The 17,118-nt window shown below is 48.1% G+C and overlaps 1 protein-coding gene across 1 annotated transcript in view; it reads left to right on the top strand.

Annotated features, from left to right (window-relative positions):
- Positions 1–12,471, top strand: part of LOC122379866 (zwei Ig domain protein zig-8-like) — a 72,448-nt gene extending 59,977 nt beyond the window's left edge. The window contains exons 4-6 of the mRNA XM_043362420.1: positions 4,405–4,532; positions 5,882–6,050; positions 11,000–12,471. Coding sequence (XP_043218355.1) covers positions 4,405–4,532; positions 5,882–6,050; positions 11,000–11,103 — 401 coding nt within the window. The 3' untranslated portion in view covers positions 11,104–12,471. The remainder of the gene's footprint in view (positions 1–4,404; positions 4,533–5,881; positions 6,051–10,999) is intronic.
- Positions 12,472–17,118: the final 4,647 nt, after the last annotated feature.

Genomic DNA, 17,118 nt, shown 5'->3' with positions numbered 1-17,118 from the left:
CAAGGTCAGCAATACAAAAGTGAAGCATCGGATCGTGTGCATGAAGTCACGATTCTGTGTGCTTGACATAGTTCTGGATCATTACCGGCGCCATCCGGCGATGATCCATATTTACATATCGTATCCATATTTTCCCATCGACTTATAATGGCGAGGTCACGTCATGGTGAGGACTTGACCTCAGGTGACCCTTAGGAAAAATCCAAGACATACAAGCTGTAAGACCTCTCATGGATACTAGGTCCTGTAAGTTCATCTCCCTGTGAAAGCTCCTCGGCTCTTGTGCACTGTGAGAGCGCTGCGAAGTCACGACATTGTGGGGCCGTGCAGAGGTTCACTTATGACGTCATAGACCCGAAACTGACTTGACCCGAAAATGCAGTTGGTGTCAAAAGATCCGGCTTGGAGGAAAGACCAGGTAGGCCAAGTTTTGCCTCTCTATCGCCGGCGTGTTCCGAACTATCGCCAAAAACCCATGGGAGTGGGGGCGGCACCCGTCTCCCCCTTCGGCCGGTGAGGGTTAGATGGACGACATTGAAAACACATAAATTAAGGCAATAACATAAAAATCCAACACATAGGCAAGAAGTTGCTTGTGTCTTCCGGACGAACATCAGTTTGATCATTGATGTATGAGGCTTGTTTTCTATTCGTGGTAACTGCGATTCGGTACCTTATTCGTTCGGCACTGGTGTTAGCTCGACGTTCAAGACGCTCTAAATCGGACAAATGCGTTAACGAATGGAAAGTTGATGTGTAGCAGCCACGAGAACGACCTCAATTGTACCAAAATAAAGAAGAAGACCTTACGTGAAACTCAAAGTAGGAAAAAACAGGTGCACAATATTCCCCTCCATTGACTATAACACTATCGGCCTTCGGGCAGAGTGATCTGTGACGTCACCATATTAGCTCCGCCCTATTTACAGCCGTCAGCCAATCAGCGCGCCGGCCGCTGTCCAACGGCCTTGAGCCAGCCTATTGCCAGTTTTTGATAGCGGAAAAGCACGGGAGCAGACCCCCCTGCTTAATACCCTACGTACATTTGCTATACGTACTTTTGTCCGTGACGTACTTTTGTCCACACGTAGGGTAGACCGGGGCAAGTCGCCCCGCCGAGGTAAAACGCCTCACCGATGTTTCTCGGAACTGGCAGTCTTCTGGGGAAAGATCCTCTCTTCTGTTAATCTAGTGTATGGGGCTTCTTGCCTCAGGCCGTGGGGTGTTTTGCCCTGGGGTTGGGGAAAAATGCCCCATTTGCAGTTGCTTCACAAAGCACTTCCTAGCTGGGAGTCCGATCATAAGTGAATGAATTTGAGGGGTGGAATTTAAAGTAAAATGTCCAAAGAACACATTGAGCACAAATTTGGCCTTCCAGGTGATGTGAGACAAAAGTATAGGTACCTATGTAGCAAAATAAATTATCTGTGGCGTCTTGCCCAAGGCTACCCTACTTTATACCCTACGTACATTTGCTATGCGTAGGCTTTTGTACGTGACGTACTTTTGTCCATACGTACTTTATACCCTACGTACTTCTGCGATACGTACTTTTGTCCGTGACGTACTTTTGTCCATACGTACTTTTTACCCTACGTACATTAGCTATACGTACTTTTGTCCGTGACGTACTTTTGTCCATACGTACTTTATACCCTACGTACTTCTGCGATACGTACTTTTGTCCCTGACGTACTTTTGTCCATACGTACTTTATACAGTACGTACTTCTGCGATACGTACTTTTGTCCCTGACGTACTTTTGTCCATACGTACTGTATACTGTACGTACTTCTGCGATACGTACTTTTGTCCTTGACGTACTTTTGTCCATACGTACTTTATATTGTACGTATTTCTGCGATACGTACTTTTGTCCCTGACGTACTTTTGTCCATACGTACTTTATACTGTACGTACTTTTGCGATACGTACTTTAATCCTACGTACTTTTGCTTACGTACTTTTGTCCTACGTACTTTAGCGATACGTACTTTTGTCCGTAACCCGAGTATGCCGGTGGTGGTCAGAGGGTGGTGAGCGGTAGGATATGGTGAGTGAAAAGTGAATGAGCTATACAGCTTCATGCTCAAAGAATCGAAACATTAACTTCGAATCGTAACTTCATTATACAAACGAAAAAGCTCACATTCGAACCAGCGCCAATGGATGCATTGCTGTCCCGGTTTCCAAACAGTGCTGCAAATCTGGTTACTATCACCCGTTGGGCAGCAGGGCAACGTGAATAATTAATGAAGATTACACCTGAACCCAATGCATTTTAATTAGCTTATACGATGCTATGTTTCAAAGGAAAGATAATTTATTTGAACAAATAGCGTAGGAATGTGATAATGAACATTGAAAAAATTGGAGTGCTTCTGTTCGGGACTAAATTATGCGCACATACACCCACCAACAGACGGAAAAGCACACAGGATTTTCGTATTTCGATTTTATTCTACCGTTAGAACACAGATGGGGATTACTTTATAGTCAATAAAATGATTGATTTATCTTAGGTGGTTGACAGTCATTGCATCATGAGGTTGTTCTCAAATATGATCAAATATGTCATGGAAATATCCCTTTAACATGTATCATCCTCTTTCCAGATACCTTCGCTTATCCCAGGCTCAAACCCCTGATGTATGTAGTTGTTTCCACCCCCACTGTATCCCCTGCCCCTCCTCTGTTCGCTGGCCGATGTCCAGCCGCCTCGGGGCGCGCTGTCCGGCCGTCCTGTGCGGCGTGACAGCGCTGTCCGCCGGGCCGCGATGACGGATGACGCCCCGCTCCTGCGCCATTTGTTAACGCCGCCTCTGTGGAGCAGGGACAGAGCACATCCGTCACCCTGAGCCGGCACGGAGCCGTTTTGTGCAGAGCCGAGACAGGGGCGGGCCGCAGCCGGCCAGGGCGGATAGATGCGGCGGGGATGCGGCCTTTATGGAATAGGTTGACAAGTTCGGCATTCGGCAAAGCTTAGTAGTGTAGGAGAAAAGATTTCGGCGACTTTGAAGAAGGAAGCGATATAAATTTGGATGAGAATTACTTTTCACTTGATTTGTAAACATACGAAGCTAATAACTTGTATCCATTTTATTCTTGCTTATATTGTCCTTAAATTGCCTGCTTGTCAACAATTCGAAAGGATCACCACGTAGGTAGGTACTCGACAGGACTAGGAGTGCTGATAAGAAGTTTCTTAGTCTTAGTTCGAGGATTGGTCATTCAATTCAAGAAGACGATGAACATTTTGTAAATGTATGCTCTCTCCTCTTGATCTCTTTGGTCGGACCGTGTTTTATTTTGGGAGTGGTTGTCATTTTCTGTTTGCATTACGGCTGAAAAACATTATACACTTGCAGAACCTAAACTGGCCACGACATAACAGGACCGTTGCGCTCGTTTGTGCCACGTTTTAATCCACTGCTCTCGGTACGGGATGCTTTTGGCGTCGACTCAGACTCGCACACTTCCTTTCGGAGATGTTTATGTGTTTACTGTTCCGCAAATCTGATTGTCTCTCGCTGAGCCGTGTAGTGCCTTCCAGTGGTTGTGGTCGGTTCTGCGCTCGCACGCGACACCGCCTCGGCTTATTGTGGCGCTGGGGGGGGGGGGGGGGGCAGGTAGCCCGGTTTTTACAGCCGGTCATTTGTCGCCGGCTTCCTTCGGTCAAAACAACGCATTCGCTCGCTTATTCGTCTGCCGGTCACGCGATTCGAAAGAAGCGAAATCCTATTTTGGAATGGCAGTAGAAATCGTCCCCGACGCGGAAAGTCACGTCAAGTTGAAGCTGCAGATGATGCCGGAGAAATGCATGGTCCTAACGTTGAGTTTTTCAGTAGACTAAGGGGTCAGCCCGTACTTACGAAGACCTAAGAGCATATTATATATTCCTGGAGGAGGCTGATTATTGCGGCATATATCATGCAATGTCCTATGATGCATGCATATTGATGCATTGACATGAGCAATATGATACCCTGGTGTTTTTACGTGATGTCGTGACAGTTGTTAACTTTTGACATACTGACAAGTACTAATCTCTACAAGCTGCTAACAATCATTATCATATTTGTAATGTTCGCAGAATTCAATGAACGCAAACAAATTATGATCATATGTGTCTCATATACAAGCATTAATGTGAGAAAAATGCGCCTATTGAGATTTGCAACCAAAAGGAAGTTATAGGGAATTTACAGATGTTATTTGATAAAAAGTTCCAGCATACTCAATTCAAAAACACCCGGTCTTTGGACAGTGAAACAGCATATGAGCCTTCTCTGCAACTGTTGTGTCTCCGGGATGATTCGATGCCACTCGACAGTTTGGGCGGCGTCTGGAACGTTTGAGTTAAACTGAATCTGACCGGTCGTCGATTGTTTGTTTGTCCGCCAGTGCCGGAGTCCAGGATTCTGGGCGGCGCCGACATGTACATCAATCGGGGCAGTCTGATCAACTTGACCTGTGTGGTCACCAACTCGCCAGAGCCGCCCGCCTACATCTTCTGGTATCACGGGGACAAGGTAAGCTAGTCATTTCTCTGCACACACAGAAAAATATTAACACCGTTAGCGGTGTAATTGCACAGTACATATCTGAGCACTTGAGGAAAGTTAATTTAGTCCCTTCCCCGCTTAAATTACTCGCGCTTCCAAATGAACACCAGGAAGAAGGTAATAGAACACTGTTAGGAGGGTTGGGTGTTTTGCTACATGTAGTAAAACACCCAACCCTCCTAACAGTGTTCTATTACCTTCTTCCTGTTGTTCATTTGGAAGCGCGAGTAATCTAAGCGGGGAAGGGACTAAATTAACTTTCCTCAAGTGCTCAGATATGTACTGTGCAATTACACCGCTAACGGTGTCAATATTTTTCTGTGTGCATAAGTGTTTTAAAGTGGAAACATTCAGTCGTTCTATTTTGTCACATAAAACTTATTTTTTTTCTGATGCATTTCATAGGATTCACGCTCGTCTCATGACATGTAAGGTAACTCATCTCTTAGCGGAGTGGTAGCAACTGACATTTCTTCCTTGTACCCATCCAAAAATGGTTATTTGGCTATCACATTTAATTACCCATGGATACCTAACTGTTCATCATCTGAAGTTGCCAATGCAAATTGCTTCTTAAAGTTGTCTACCGTCACCTCAGCTTGTTTCTATTCGTGACCTGTTAGCTAGGACAGGCTTAATGCTGATAAATTTTTCCCCTTAGCAGGATAAGCAATGAATACCTAAATCAATCCGCTTTTTCGAGACACGTTAGACCTGCTGCGCTAGCAGCACACAGCAGTCAGACCACACAGCCGGGTCTCCCAGCCGACTCGCGGTTGAGGATCTACTGGGCTGGTAGACTGTGCCGCAGTACCTACATGTGTGGCGGAACAGTCGGGGCGCAGGCGGCTCAGTCAACCGCGCGGGCTTCGCGCAGTCCCGCCCGAGGCCGGCTAAAGCTAAAATTATTCGGCGATCAAAGGCTGTTTACACTTAGCCTGGAAGCCAGTCTATCTGATTAGGTTATAAATATGCATTCTTTATTCTTATTTTCTCCAGATTGGGAACCTTGTGACCTTGTCCCATTCACCGATCAAACACCAATATAAGGATATTTTGCACACAATAATTCCAATATACCTACTTTCGAAGATCAAAACAGAATACTTTGGATGCAGCTAATTATGGATCACCGAACTCATAATATAGGTACCATCAAAGGCTTGGAAAAAAAAACAAATAAATTACCCAGTACTGCAGGCTCCTGGAGAATGTTTATTGGCTCTATCACTGTAACCACTGTATTTACACATCTCAGCGTTTCCAAAAGGCAAATTGTGGCCAGTGACCATCCAAATTCCCCGCGTTCGTCGCAGGTGATCAGCTATGACTCGCCCCGCGGAGGGGTCAGCGTGGTCACCGAAAAGGGGGACGTGACCACATCACACCTTCTCATCCGAGCCGCTCGTCCCTCGGACTCCGGGGTGTACAGCTGTGCGCCCTCCAACGCCCGCATCGCGACCATCATCGTGCACGTGTTGCAAGGTAAGAGGGCCCGCACAGGAACCGATTCAGTACATAACAGTTTGCGTAGCAATGGGATGATATTCATCGGATGGTTAATTTGTGATGTCTTTTACTCGTTGTGGACATCGCGCATGTAAACTAGATGCACCCATGTCTAACGTTCTTACGATGTGTTGAGGTAAGCAACCGAAGGTTTGTATTCAATAGTAAAAACACACTTTTCATTAGAATTGTATTTTCTATTGAAAAACAAGCCTGACTTCCCGGATAAATTTGCATATCGCTTCAGTACATTTTTATCCTTTCATTAGTTCAGTGTAAGAATATATAACATCGCTTCATTAGCACACTAAGCCCATTCATATATCGCGAGTGTCACAATTAAAACATGATTGTCCCGGCTGCTTTTCATTTGACAAATCAAGAATTTGCTTTCCGGCCCTGAATAAAAATACATGAATGAGCCTGCATGTAAGGTCAATGCTTTTTCCGCCGCCAGCCGGTGCCTTACGACCGAAGAAAATAGTTCACACGTTCGAGCATATTGAAGGTAGAAACAAATGAAATCCGTAGCGAATACATTGCGTCTAAAGACAACAACAGATACACGTTCCCAGCGTCTACCGTCGCAAGTTTTTCATAGAAGGTATGCGGAAGTTCAATGAAATCGAAGGTTCTATTAAATTCCGTACCAAACTCTCATTGATCTCCAACACCTCTTCTTCAGCATAGCCTATTGCCGTCTAAATATTTGCCTCATTGAAGTGACAAATTTACTGTTCTTTTTTATTTAAAGGTCCTTAGAATGCGAGCTCATGCACATTATTTCAGCCTCTTTCGAACATCCATTGCCTAATGCTTAGAAATGCTAGGTATGCTCTAGATAAGTTTTCCTCTATACATCGATTATTTGGGGTCGCCTATTCTCATTTCCGGTAACACGAAAACATTGTCTCTGTGTCCGCTAGATCCAATATATTCACTGAAATCAATACATATAAGAATGGATGCAATCATCCAACATTCAACATATCTTTGAAATCCTTCTAACTATCCTCATTTACAAGAAACAGAAACTCAATGGTCCGTAATTCTGAGTTAACAATTGTTATTGTCTAGCGCCTGTCTGCAAACCATTGTTTTCCCTGCGCGTCGTTAGGGTGCCACCCGCAGGCTCACGCACAATGCGTTCGCCAACAATTCTCCCCCTCTTCAGCCGAACGCTACGCTCCGGGCTCGGAAAGAAGTGGTGATTTCACCACCGCAGAGCGCCGGCCTGTAAGGCGAGCCGTCGGCACCGTCGGTGGCATCGGCCCGCTGTTTTCCCGACGTCGGCCCCGTCGACGGGGAGCGCTCGAAACACCCGCCCCGACACGGGGGAGTGTTTATCCGGCTGTCTGCCTTGACGCGATGCAGCCGGGCTGCCGGCAGCAGCGACAGGCCCTCCAGCGTTGCAGAGACTCCCGCGGCGCTGTCAGACTCGGTGCGTCCGCCGCTGTCTACGTCTCTGCCGCTGTCTGCGTCTCTGTCTGTCTGTCTCTGATCCTCGACGGCTCAGTTGTTGCCAGCCGGCCGTCTCTCGAGGCAGTCTCAGTGCGTCAGCCGCCGTCTGCGTATCTGCTCCTTGACGTCTCAGTCGCTGCCGGCCGCCTCTCGAGGCGCTCAGCGTCCGAATGACGTCTCGCGCCGCTCGTCGGCATCGGCTCGGCAGAAGTGCGCTCGACGTTAGACGTCAGCGCCGCGATAGGCGTTATCACAAGTGTATTCGCGGCCATTGGGGCGACGTAAGAAAAGAAGAAACCAACTGGCCCCAATAACTTTAAATTATCAGTTAGCATGCACCTTTTCCTTGATGTGTAGAGAATTTACCATTATTTGTTACAGAAAATTGCATTCAAAATCTTCCATTTATACTTTTTTCATCGTTTGCACAATATGTTCTTTTACTAAGCTAGAAACACTAATAAGAAATAGTTCCCGCATTATCAAGAACAATAGGGAAGGCTTGAAGTGAATAAAATAATTTAAACGGTTTTGTAATCTATGTGAAGGCACTTCTAAAATTGCCTGTAGAAATATTGAAGGCAAAAGTTCAACTTTTTCACAAGACGGATGTCTATAAACCTATTTAACTTGTGACAACTCGGCCGGTATTTCGTCGCCTACAGCCCAGCTTTCCCTAGTGACCGATAGAGGCGCTGCTATCGATGTCCGCCCGTGCCGCCTAACGGGACGTGCTGTCCGATAGAGCCCCTCTCTCTCCCTTAGTGCGACTCCTCTACCCTCTCTCTCCTCACCGCCCGGGGCTATCGGCCGGCCGGGCGGCGGTGCCAGAGAGCTCAGCGGATTTGGACGCCGCGCTGCCGCGGCGGTGGGCGGACCACGTGCGGTCTCGCTCTTAGTGCCGCCGGCGCCGTCACCTGCAGCAAATGACCCTTGGGAAGAGAGTCCGATATTCCACCGTGCCGGATTGGAGCCACCGCGTCACCTCAGCTGGAGGCGAGGGCCTGGGAAATCAGTCCCGAGCCCCAAATCAAACTGGGGTTGACGGGCATGATGTTTGCGGACTTTGGTTTATTAAAACGATTCTTTTTTAGTGTCACATAAGCGCTGACTGATTTGGAAATGCGGAGTTCATTCGTGGGGTGAATGGGAGACACCTGTGACCTTATCAACTTTATCATATCTCTCCAAAACTTTCCCATGAACCAGATCAGCATATGTGCTCGACCCTAATGCCCCCGAAGCAGGGGCGGCATACAGATGACGACTGTTGCTAAGGACTGGCAGCCGACTCGAGCGACTAATTTGCCTCTGACGAAGATGGTCTCCTGTCGGCGGCGGCCGAGGCGAGGCACAATCTCTCTTCGAGGCTTTGCAACACGTAAAGCCTTCGGTCATAAATTTTAATAGTGAACAGGAGCCGGCCGCAAAATAGGGTGGTGAGGGTCAGGACGCCGGCAACAGGCGCTCGTAACCCACTGCTAGCTTATCGGAATAATATGAACCGGTAATATGGTAAACATACAGCTACTCTGCATGTCCTCGTTCTTTTTCATTTTTACTTCATTTTTACTCAGCTTTCTGTAACAGCTCGTAGTACGTTCGGTAACGGGTAGCTACCTACATAGTGTTTTATCGGTTTTACGGCTAAGGCACAACTAAAATCATATGCTCTTTTCACGTGTAAGACGCTCGGATATTAAGCATGTTTTTGCAAACGGCATTCTTATTTTGTTTTATATAAATCCTGTTGACTGCCAGAACCTTGATATGCGAATAATGCTCCCTATCGTGAATATCCGTATCTTTGATAGGTATTCTCTACGATGACACTATCTAGTATCTGGGACCTGGGTCATATCGGTTCACTCTTCCTCTTTAATGCGGAGCTTTAATTATAACGCTGCCGGCCGAGTCTGCCATCCACCCAGAAGTGGCCAGATTCCTCTATCGATTATCGAGGAAGCGAAGCAGCGCCGTCCGAGTGTGCCCCAGGCGCACATATCCTCACGGCTAATATCTCGCCGCGCTCAACAGTGCCCCCGGCCATCACTATATTACTGCTATATTGGGCTACGGCACGGGAACGAGGAGTCGGGTGGAGCGAGCGAAGACTGTCTGTCTCTGTCCTCTCTGTCTCTGTTTCTGTCTTTTTTTTCTCTCTCTCCATCTCCCCTCTACCAAATGACTCAGTAACTCTTCCTCAGTCCTCCTCTTTTTCTTCCCCTCTTTATCCTAAAATGTTCCCATCCTGCCTCCCTATTTTCTCTTTTCCATTTCCCTTCCTCGGCCACCCGTTCCTCTTTCCTTATCGCTGGACACGCTGCGACGCGTCGGAAGAGGCCAGGAAGGGCGCAGCCTGCGAGACGGCGGATAGCCGACTTTAATCTGCCGGCCAGTCATGCGCGATATTGACTTTCGGCGCCCAGCAGCGAAACATTCCCTGTAAATTACCTGTTGTGAGTCGACAGCGTTCCAAAGCAAACGGTGAACGATTAACACCATCTACTACAAAGCTGGAACACTGATTTTGGGTTTCGACCAGCCTGTAAACAAGTTTTGTGGATTCGTTGCGAAAAAAGAACGCGAAGTCGTTTGCTAGGAATGCAACACTTGCAAGAAATACTAGGTTCGATCATGCCCGATGCAGCACCTTTTTGTCATCTCTGTACGCACTATAAAGTCAATTAAGAGTCCTTTGAAAAGCGTCTCGTCGCCACAGGGCCTCTCGCCGCCACTACCGGCACTGCCGGCCTGTCGCTCTAAGTCGGGCCTTTACGGCGGTGACGGCGGAGCTCCATCGGAGCCGACAGACGACGCGCCGCGGCCGTCGTCGCCGAATGGAGGCGTGCTGCAGCGATCGTGTCACTCTGACAGCCCCGTCGGGCGTGAATGCCGCCGACAGAGACGGCTCTGGCGGGCGGTGGGTGGCGGAGGGACCGACGGTGGCTGTGGTGGGGGAGAGGATGGAGGGACGACAGGGCGTGAGGTGGTGTTCGAAAACGGTGCAGGACAGCTGATATGGCGGGCGATGACGTTTAGATGGTAGAGTGTGATGGGAGATCGAAACAAGGTAGCGATGTTGTGAAACATGATAAAATTAAGACGGGGAATGTGCATTGTAGCAATAGGAGAGAAACAATGATTTGACCATTCTGACGGATATTCTAAAGGTGGAGCAGCGGAGGTGACTTTGCGGTTGGCCGAACAGCTTGGCTCATCTAAAACCACCAGTAATCGCGGGCACTGATGATCACATAATGAACTTTCCGGCCCTCTGAGTTGCTAATTCCTGAACTGCACGACCTAGTCCATAGCCGGTCTAAGCTCCAGCGGTGTCTACGGTGAACTAATGATGACCCAGCCGGAGCCGGGATTAACCTCCGGGCCGCAGGCGGACCCTGTTGACCCGTTAATCTGACCCGCTGACCCGTCTGACCCCGGCGTCTCTCCTCTGCTCTTAGGGGAGACTCCGGCGGCGATGCATACCTCAGGAGGCCACCGCTGGGACGCGGCACCAGCTCTGGTCATCTTGATACTTCAGCTGCTGTGGCAGTTCGGCACGTGAGCCGCCCACGAGGTGTCTGAACGTCCCGCCGGCTGGACCGCGGGTCAAAGGTCAACGGCTGGCGACTGACCGAGGTCAGAGGTCACCTGTTTCTCTGGCCGGATGGACCACGTTCACACTCCTGAGTGAGATTTGAGAGAAGACTAATCATGTCTGTGGTCAGTGATCGGTGACTGTGACCTGGCATGGGGCGATTTGACCTTGCCGTGACGCTAACTCTGTGAAATTGAAGGTGATGGAAGCGTCACTGGACGACGTCAGATAATGGTCGTGTAACGTGACCGGACAAAGGATAGGCGACGGTCGAGTGTTCTCCCAATGAAAGTGCTCTCGCGACTGTTCTTACATGTCTTCGTCGGGTCCAGTGTGTGTGGATCGCTCCGCGCGCGCTCAGTGGTTACTGATGGCGGAGTAAGAAAGAAGCGAATGTGATCTAAATGGGAGAGAACCTGGTTATTGAGTGTGAAAATAGCGAGACTCAGAAGCCCGTGTGTTTGTTATGCTTTCCCAGAATGGGACATACATGCTGGGATCATGATGTATGTGCATGATGGGATCAGGCGTCAGGCTGCGCCACTGCAGGTTTATCTAAAGGTAGGACTGATCACTGCAAAGAGCCTCAGTGAGGTTGCCGCAGACGTGAGCGTAAAATGGGGCAGACCCGTGTCAAGTGCTCGGAGAGACACCTGCATCTAGTGCACGTGAACGATTCGCGGACATCTGCGTTGAACTAAACGGAGGTAACAAGCTCAGCAGGCCGTGTGCAGTGTACTGGTGACGCCCAGAGAAGACTCGAAAAAGAGATAAATCTACAAAAATGTGACCACTCGGCGCGGATGTCAGCTTACATTGGATGGCAGCGCTGCTGGTCAGCTCCAGTGACGTGACCTTCCAGGGCATCATTGTATCGTCGCGTATCGCCTGCTTGTGCGCTCCCTGAGTGGTTTCTTACAGGCGCCGTCTCTTTGCGTTGTGTATGGGACATCGGCGTCTCCAGACAATGTAATATATAAAAACCTAAAAATATATAATTCCTCGATTGGAATGTGTCCCTGAATGTTCCAGCTGCATCGCCATTAAAAGTGTGTGATTCGTTGTGTAGCTTCTCAGTATGCTGCGAGTGTGAGGTGATTAATGATCAGTTCTAAAAACTTTTGGTGAGCGGTGTCTGTCATGGTTGACTGATGACTGAGATGACTGAAGGCACTGAGAGCGTCCTACATGATAACAGTAACTGCATTCAATGGCGTCATTTGCTGCTGCTGTTGAATGGATATTTGGAAACAATTGAACGTTCGATACATCATGTGAGATGCTATTACGTCAATAAAAGTTGGCATTCTGAACGGCCCGCTTCCAAAATGGCAACCACTATTTCATACGCTATTCCGCCTCGCCTCCGCGCTCATTTAATTTGCTAGAGTTCTGGTTTCAACTTGCAAAAGCTCGTTTTTTAGATTTGCCAAGGTTTTCAGAACTCTTCATCTCCATAATTCCATATTCGTGATCATTTTTCCTGAAAATGATAGCCAATTTAATTGCAAGTGCTTCGTTTAGAAAGTCGATGCTATGACGAATTTTCATTGGGCACAAATATCTAGCGAGCGCAGTAAGGTTTTCCGGGACTGTTCGAAGGGAGGGTCCTTCAAGACACCGCCATTACTAAAAAAGATAACTGAAAAAAGATAAGTGGATGCTTCGACTTTCGCTTTTCCCAGACGACAATTTTTATCGCCAATGTCAGCGAATCATGAAATGAATGGCCAGCCATGTTGACACATGTCCGCCAGATTTACAGGCGGATGAAGACTTGTCTCTGCTGATGTAGCGCGACATATGAGCATCAGTTCGCCATTTCTGGAGTTCACGGGTGTTCGTTTTTGTAGAGCTGTTGCTGAGCACGACAGACACGGGCTGCGCTGTCAGAGGTTTGTACAGCTGTTAGAGCGCAGGATAGATGTGACTGGATGCCGTGCAAAAATGTAGCAGAGTGACTTTCTCATTCAACCGCGCGGCCCGGCCCGGACAAATGCCATGAATTGTACTAACCAAGTCAGTGACGTGTCCTTTATTCAATGTTTTTCTCTGCAGCCTCATCCATCTGTCCCTCGCCATCTTTGCTTCTTATTCGTCTTGGTTCTTGTAACTTCATGATCATTTCGTCACATGAATAGGATGGCAAAAAGCAGAAGACCAAAGAGCAAATCGTGAGTACTAGCAAGGATGAAACAGGTCTTTCACAAAGAGACAGACTGCTAACTGATTGACTTTTTCTTCGCATTAGCATCGTTTCATGCTTCTTTTTCCGTTTCCGTCACTGCCTTTAACTCCGCCTTCGTCTTGTCTTCATGTATGTGTTTTCCATCTCTGTCTCCATCTCTATCCCTCTCCTGTCTCCAACTCCACGTCTACATATGACTTCTCCTGTCGCCACATCCATCTGCTTCTCCGTCCCCGCTTCCGTGTCATTCTGGTCGCTGGTGCATCTGGCAGTTCCATCGCGCTGTGCCCGGTGCGTCTGACACTCTGACATATCGACATGCCCCACTGCCCCTGTACGGCGTGGAAAACCAGCAACCGATTGGTGACCTACCGACCCCCAGCATTGCCGTGCTATGACCCCATTGACCGATACCTCAACAAACATAAGCCAAGCTTTTAGCCTACGTAGACGTCAGGCTTAGTGATGGCAATTTCAAATCAATAGGAAAACGAAATCAAGCCAAAAACTTCAACCAAAATTATGACAAAATATTAACCATCAAATCATTTGGGTAAGTGAAACTGGATACGGTGCATGGTAAGTAAAACAAATAAAGCTCGCAGTCGATAGGACTTCCACATTTTATAGATGGGAGAGGAGACGGGAACTTCACAGGTAGGCGATCAAAGGACGGAGTACATGCACTTCTGTTCGATTGACAAGATGTGACGAGCCAATGGCTTTGATTTGTCAGTGCTGATCAGGGTCAGCCTACCCCAGGGCACAGCGCTAAGACGACGATCGACAGACTCCTCGGAAACATCATCTGAAACTTTGATTCCAAACAAGTGTGAGGCTCGGTGAAAACGTGAACGTGACGCATCCCAGTGTTTCACGACTTGGGGATAGTAATAGTGCTAGTGAAAACAATTAATGTCAAATTTAATGTCTATGACATGCTTTTTACATTTTAGCACTGTTAATTGGGTTAGATCAGCAGGCATGCATACACACACTTCGAAAAGCAATGGTACTGGCAACTCTGGCCAAATTCAGACACAGTGCCCGTCGATATAGCACTGACAGGACTATCGCCCCGATAAGGATTTCAGTTTTTGCAACATGGTACGAGTAATCTAGATTACAAGCCTGACAGAATACGCTCGGACTCATCAAGCCTCCCTTGCAAATCGGCAGCGGAAATCACTGATTACTTGTCGGACCCACCCTCGACCAGCGATCAGTAAGACAAACCATCGTCGTCGCCATCAACTGGTCACCCATCTAATCTCTCCGTCCCGCCCCAAACATCAGCGCCAGAAACCATCACATCAGTCCAGCTTATCTCCCTAGTTCTGTGCCACTCGGGGAAAGAACCAGCAGTCCATCTCATTGTCTATTTGTTCAGTGACAAACGGTCTTCTTTATTACTCTGTATAGTCCCACCAAAGCTCTCAGACCGCAGCAACAAGACTGATCCGTAACAACAACAATAAGCATCGAAGGTACACGACTCTCATCACTGTCTCTCCAGCTGAGGGAGGGAGGGGCATGGGGCGGCACAGGGGAGGGGGCGGGACAGCCCACGGCTTGCCAGCGCGAGCGGCCGCTCCCGCCAATGTCGATCTCACGAAGACCAGGTCGGCCAAATGGTGATGACGGCCCCTGTATGCAGACAGCGCCGAGAGACAATGGTGGCTGCCTGGCAGTGATAAGCTGACAAGGGAACAGGCTTTGACGCGGACAGCCGACAGGAAAGACAGGACTCATGGGTTACGGCAGGTGATGATATGATTAATAGGCTCGTGACGATGCACGATCTGGCTTCGGAGGCTACTTTGTCTGGTAAAGAGGCGTTCAATAAATGACAAGCTGATTGTGGAGCACTCTCTATTGTTCTTGTAGATACTCGTGATGTAGAACCCAACTATATTGCCAAGAACTTCAAGGAATTATTTCGTAGCAGCCATGAGCTGTGACTTCCGCGATAGATTGACATATAAGCCAGGCGTATACTCGTACAGATCATCCAGCACGGTCATTCCCACGCACGCGCACACACACCTACACGCAACGACCCCCCCCCCCCCCCCACACACACACACATCACACAAAGGGAGGAATAGAAGAGCCCCGGCGCGGGACGGTTCGGCCGCCGCCGGATATTCGTTCGGAAGTGGCCGGGAGGAGGCGGAGAGGAAATTGGGAAGACGGACAACCGATAGTAACATGTTATGTCATACGCTACATGTGCCACGCGCACATTATCGATACTTTATAGTGGGGCAGAGCAACGTTAATGAAGAGTAGTACAACCGCTAATGAAAAGTAGCATGGGCATTTACAGACATTTGCTGTAACTATACCACTGGCGTTTTTGCTGTCGGCCAGTTCTTGTATGCCACTATAGCCAAAAGCCGCATCATAAGTTATGGATCAGGTCATTTGCTCCTGAAGTACTCCACTCCGTCAAACACTGAGCGATAGCGCCGTCCTGCACTCCAGGGTGCAGCCTGCTCTCTACAACATCAGCAATGATTCGATGGCGCGGCGCGACATAGCTCAACAATTAATGTCCACATCAGTGTCAGAATAATCGCGAACAACTCTGGCGATTCTCGGCCGCGGCAGTGTTCTCAGTTGTTTGTCTGAATGGTCCAGTGGGTTTACGACCTCCTAAAAACGGCAGGCGACAGGATAGCGGCCTACGTACGTCGCTATCGCTGCAATCTTGGCAACACGCAGCACCCCACACGCCCATGTTTCACTGGTGTGAACTGAACAATGTCCTCACGGCACAGAGGCAAACTCGCACGGAGGCTGATGCGGGCTTACGATTGAATTTATTCACAGGATGAAAACCTGGATTAGCATGTTAGCACCAAAAGTTGTCTATATAAAACTTATAGCGAGGATAAGTGGGATGATTAGAATTTGAAATGCTTTGAAGATCTCTCACTTCGTTTTTCAAACTTGTTTGTTTTATACCGCAATAACATCTTTTTTATATTTGGCACCTGACTTCAGTCTTAGCAAAGCTCCTGTGTTCCTATAACCAAGCTGTCTGCCTCACATACGCAGGATAATTACCGAAGATGGATTGTTCTGCCATGAAAAATTGCCTCTGGCCTCGCTGCCGGTCTCTGCATAGCCACCAACGCATATATCTCATATGGTGAGCGTGCGGTCTCGTCAAAAGCACGGTCCCCTCAATATCACTAAACGAGCGGGGATTCCGGTTGAGTGTAGCGTTCCATCAACATTTGCCCGTGCCAGCGTGTAACCGGTACTGGCGTGGGGGCCATTTTGGGCACCCCACTTGTGCGTATCATGGGAATGGAGAGCCCGGAGATGCTTTTCTTTGTCGCTTCTGTCGAAGAAAGAGTATTATTATGAGCACGAAAATTTCACATTTTCATATTCTTATCAATTCGGTTCACAGAGGCCTCCTAAGACAGCACTGGGCTTGTTTTGCCGATTTTCACAAAGTCCTCATTGGCAAACAGTGAACCTCCTGGATAATAAACTCGGCATTAGCCGTTTTAACGACGGCCATCTGGTACACATTTGGTGCACATCTGGTACAGATCAGGTGCAGATTTGGTCAAATCAGGTTCAGTGTGTCTCTTAGCAGCTATCAGCTAGGGTTGCACCAATTGCTTATATGCCTGCTTTGTCATATTATCAGAGAGCATCATTGATTAAAACACTGAAATAAATTCATAAAATGAAGATATTTGCTGTAAAAGAAATCAGGTGCTGATTTGGTCAAATCAGGTGCATTCGCCGGATAGCCCGTCGTGAAAACGGCT

Source organism: Amphibalanus amphitrite, unplaced genomic scaffold, assembly GCF_019059575.1.
Source record: "Amphibalanus amphitrite isolate SeventyFive unplaced genomic scaffold, NRLGWU_Aamphi_draft 000085F_arrow, whole genome shotgun sequence".
NCBI lineage: Eukaryota > Metazoa > Arthropoda > Thecostraca > Balanomorpha > Balanidae > Amphibalanus > Amphibalanus amphitrite.
The sequence above is the reverse complement of the archived record's forward strand: the minus strand, read 5'-3'. Positions and strand labels throughout refer to the sequence as shown.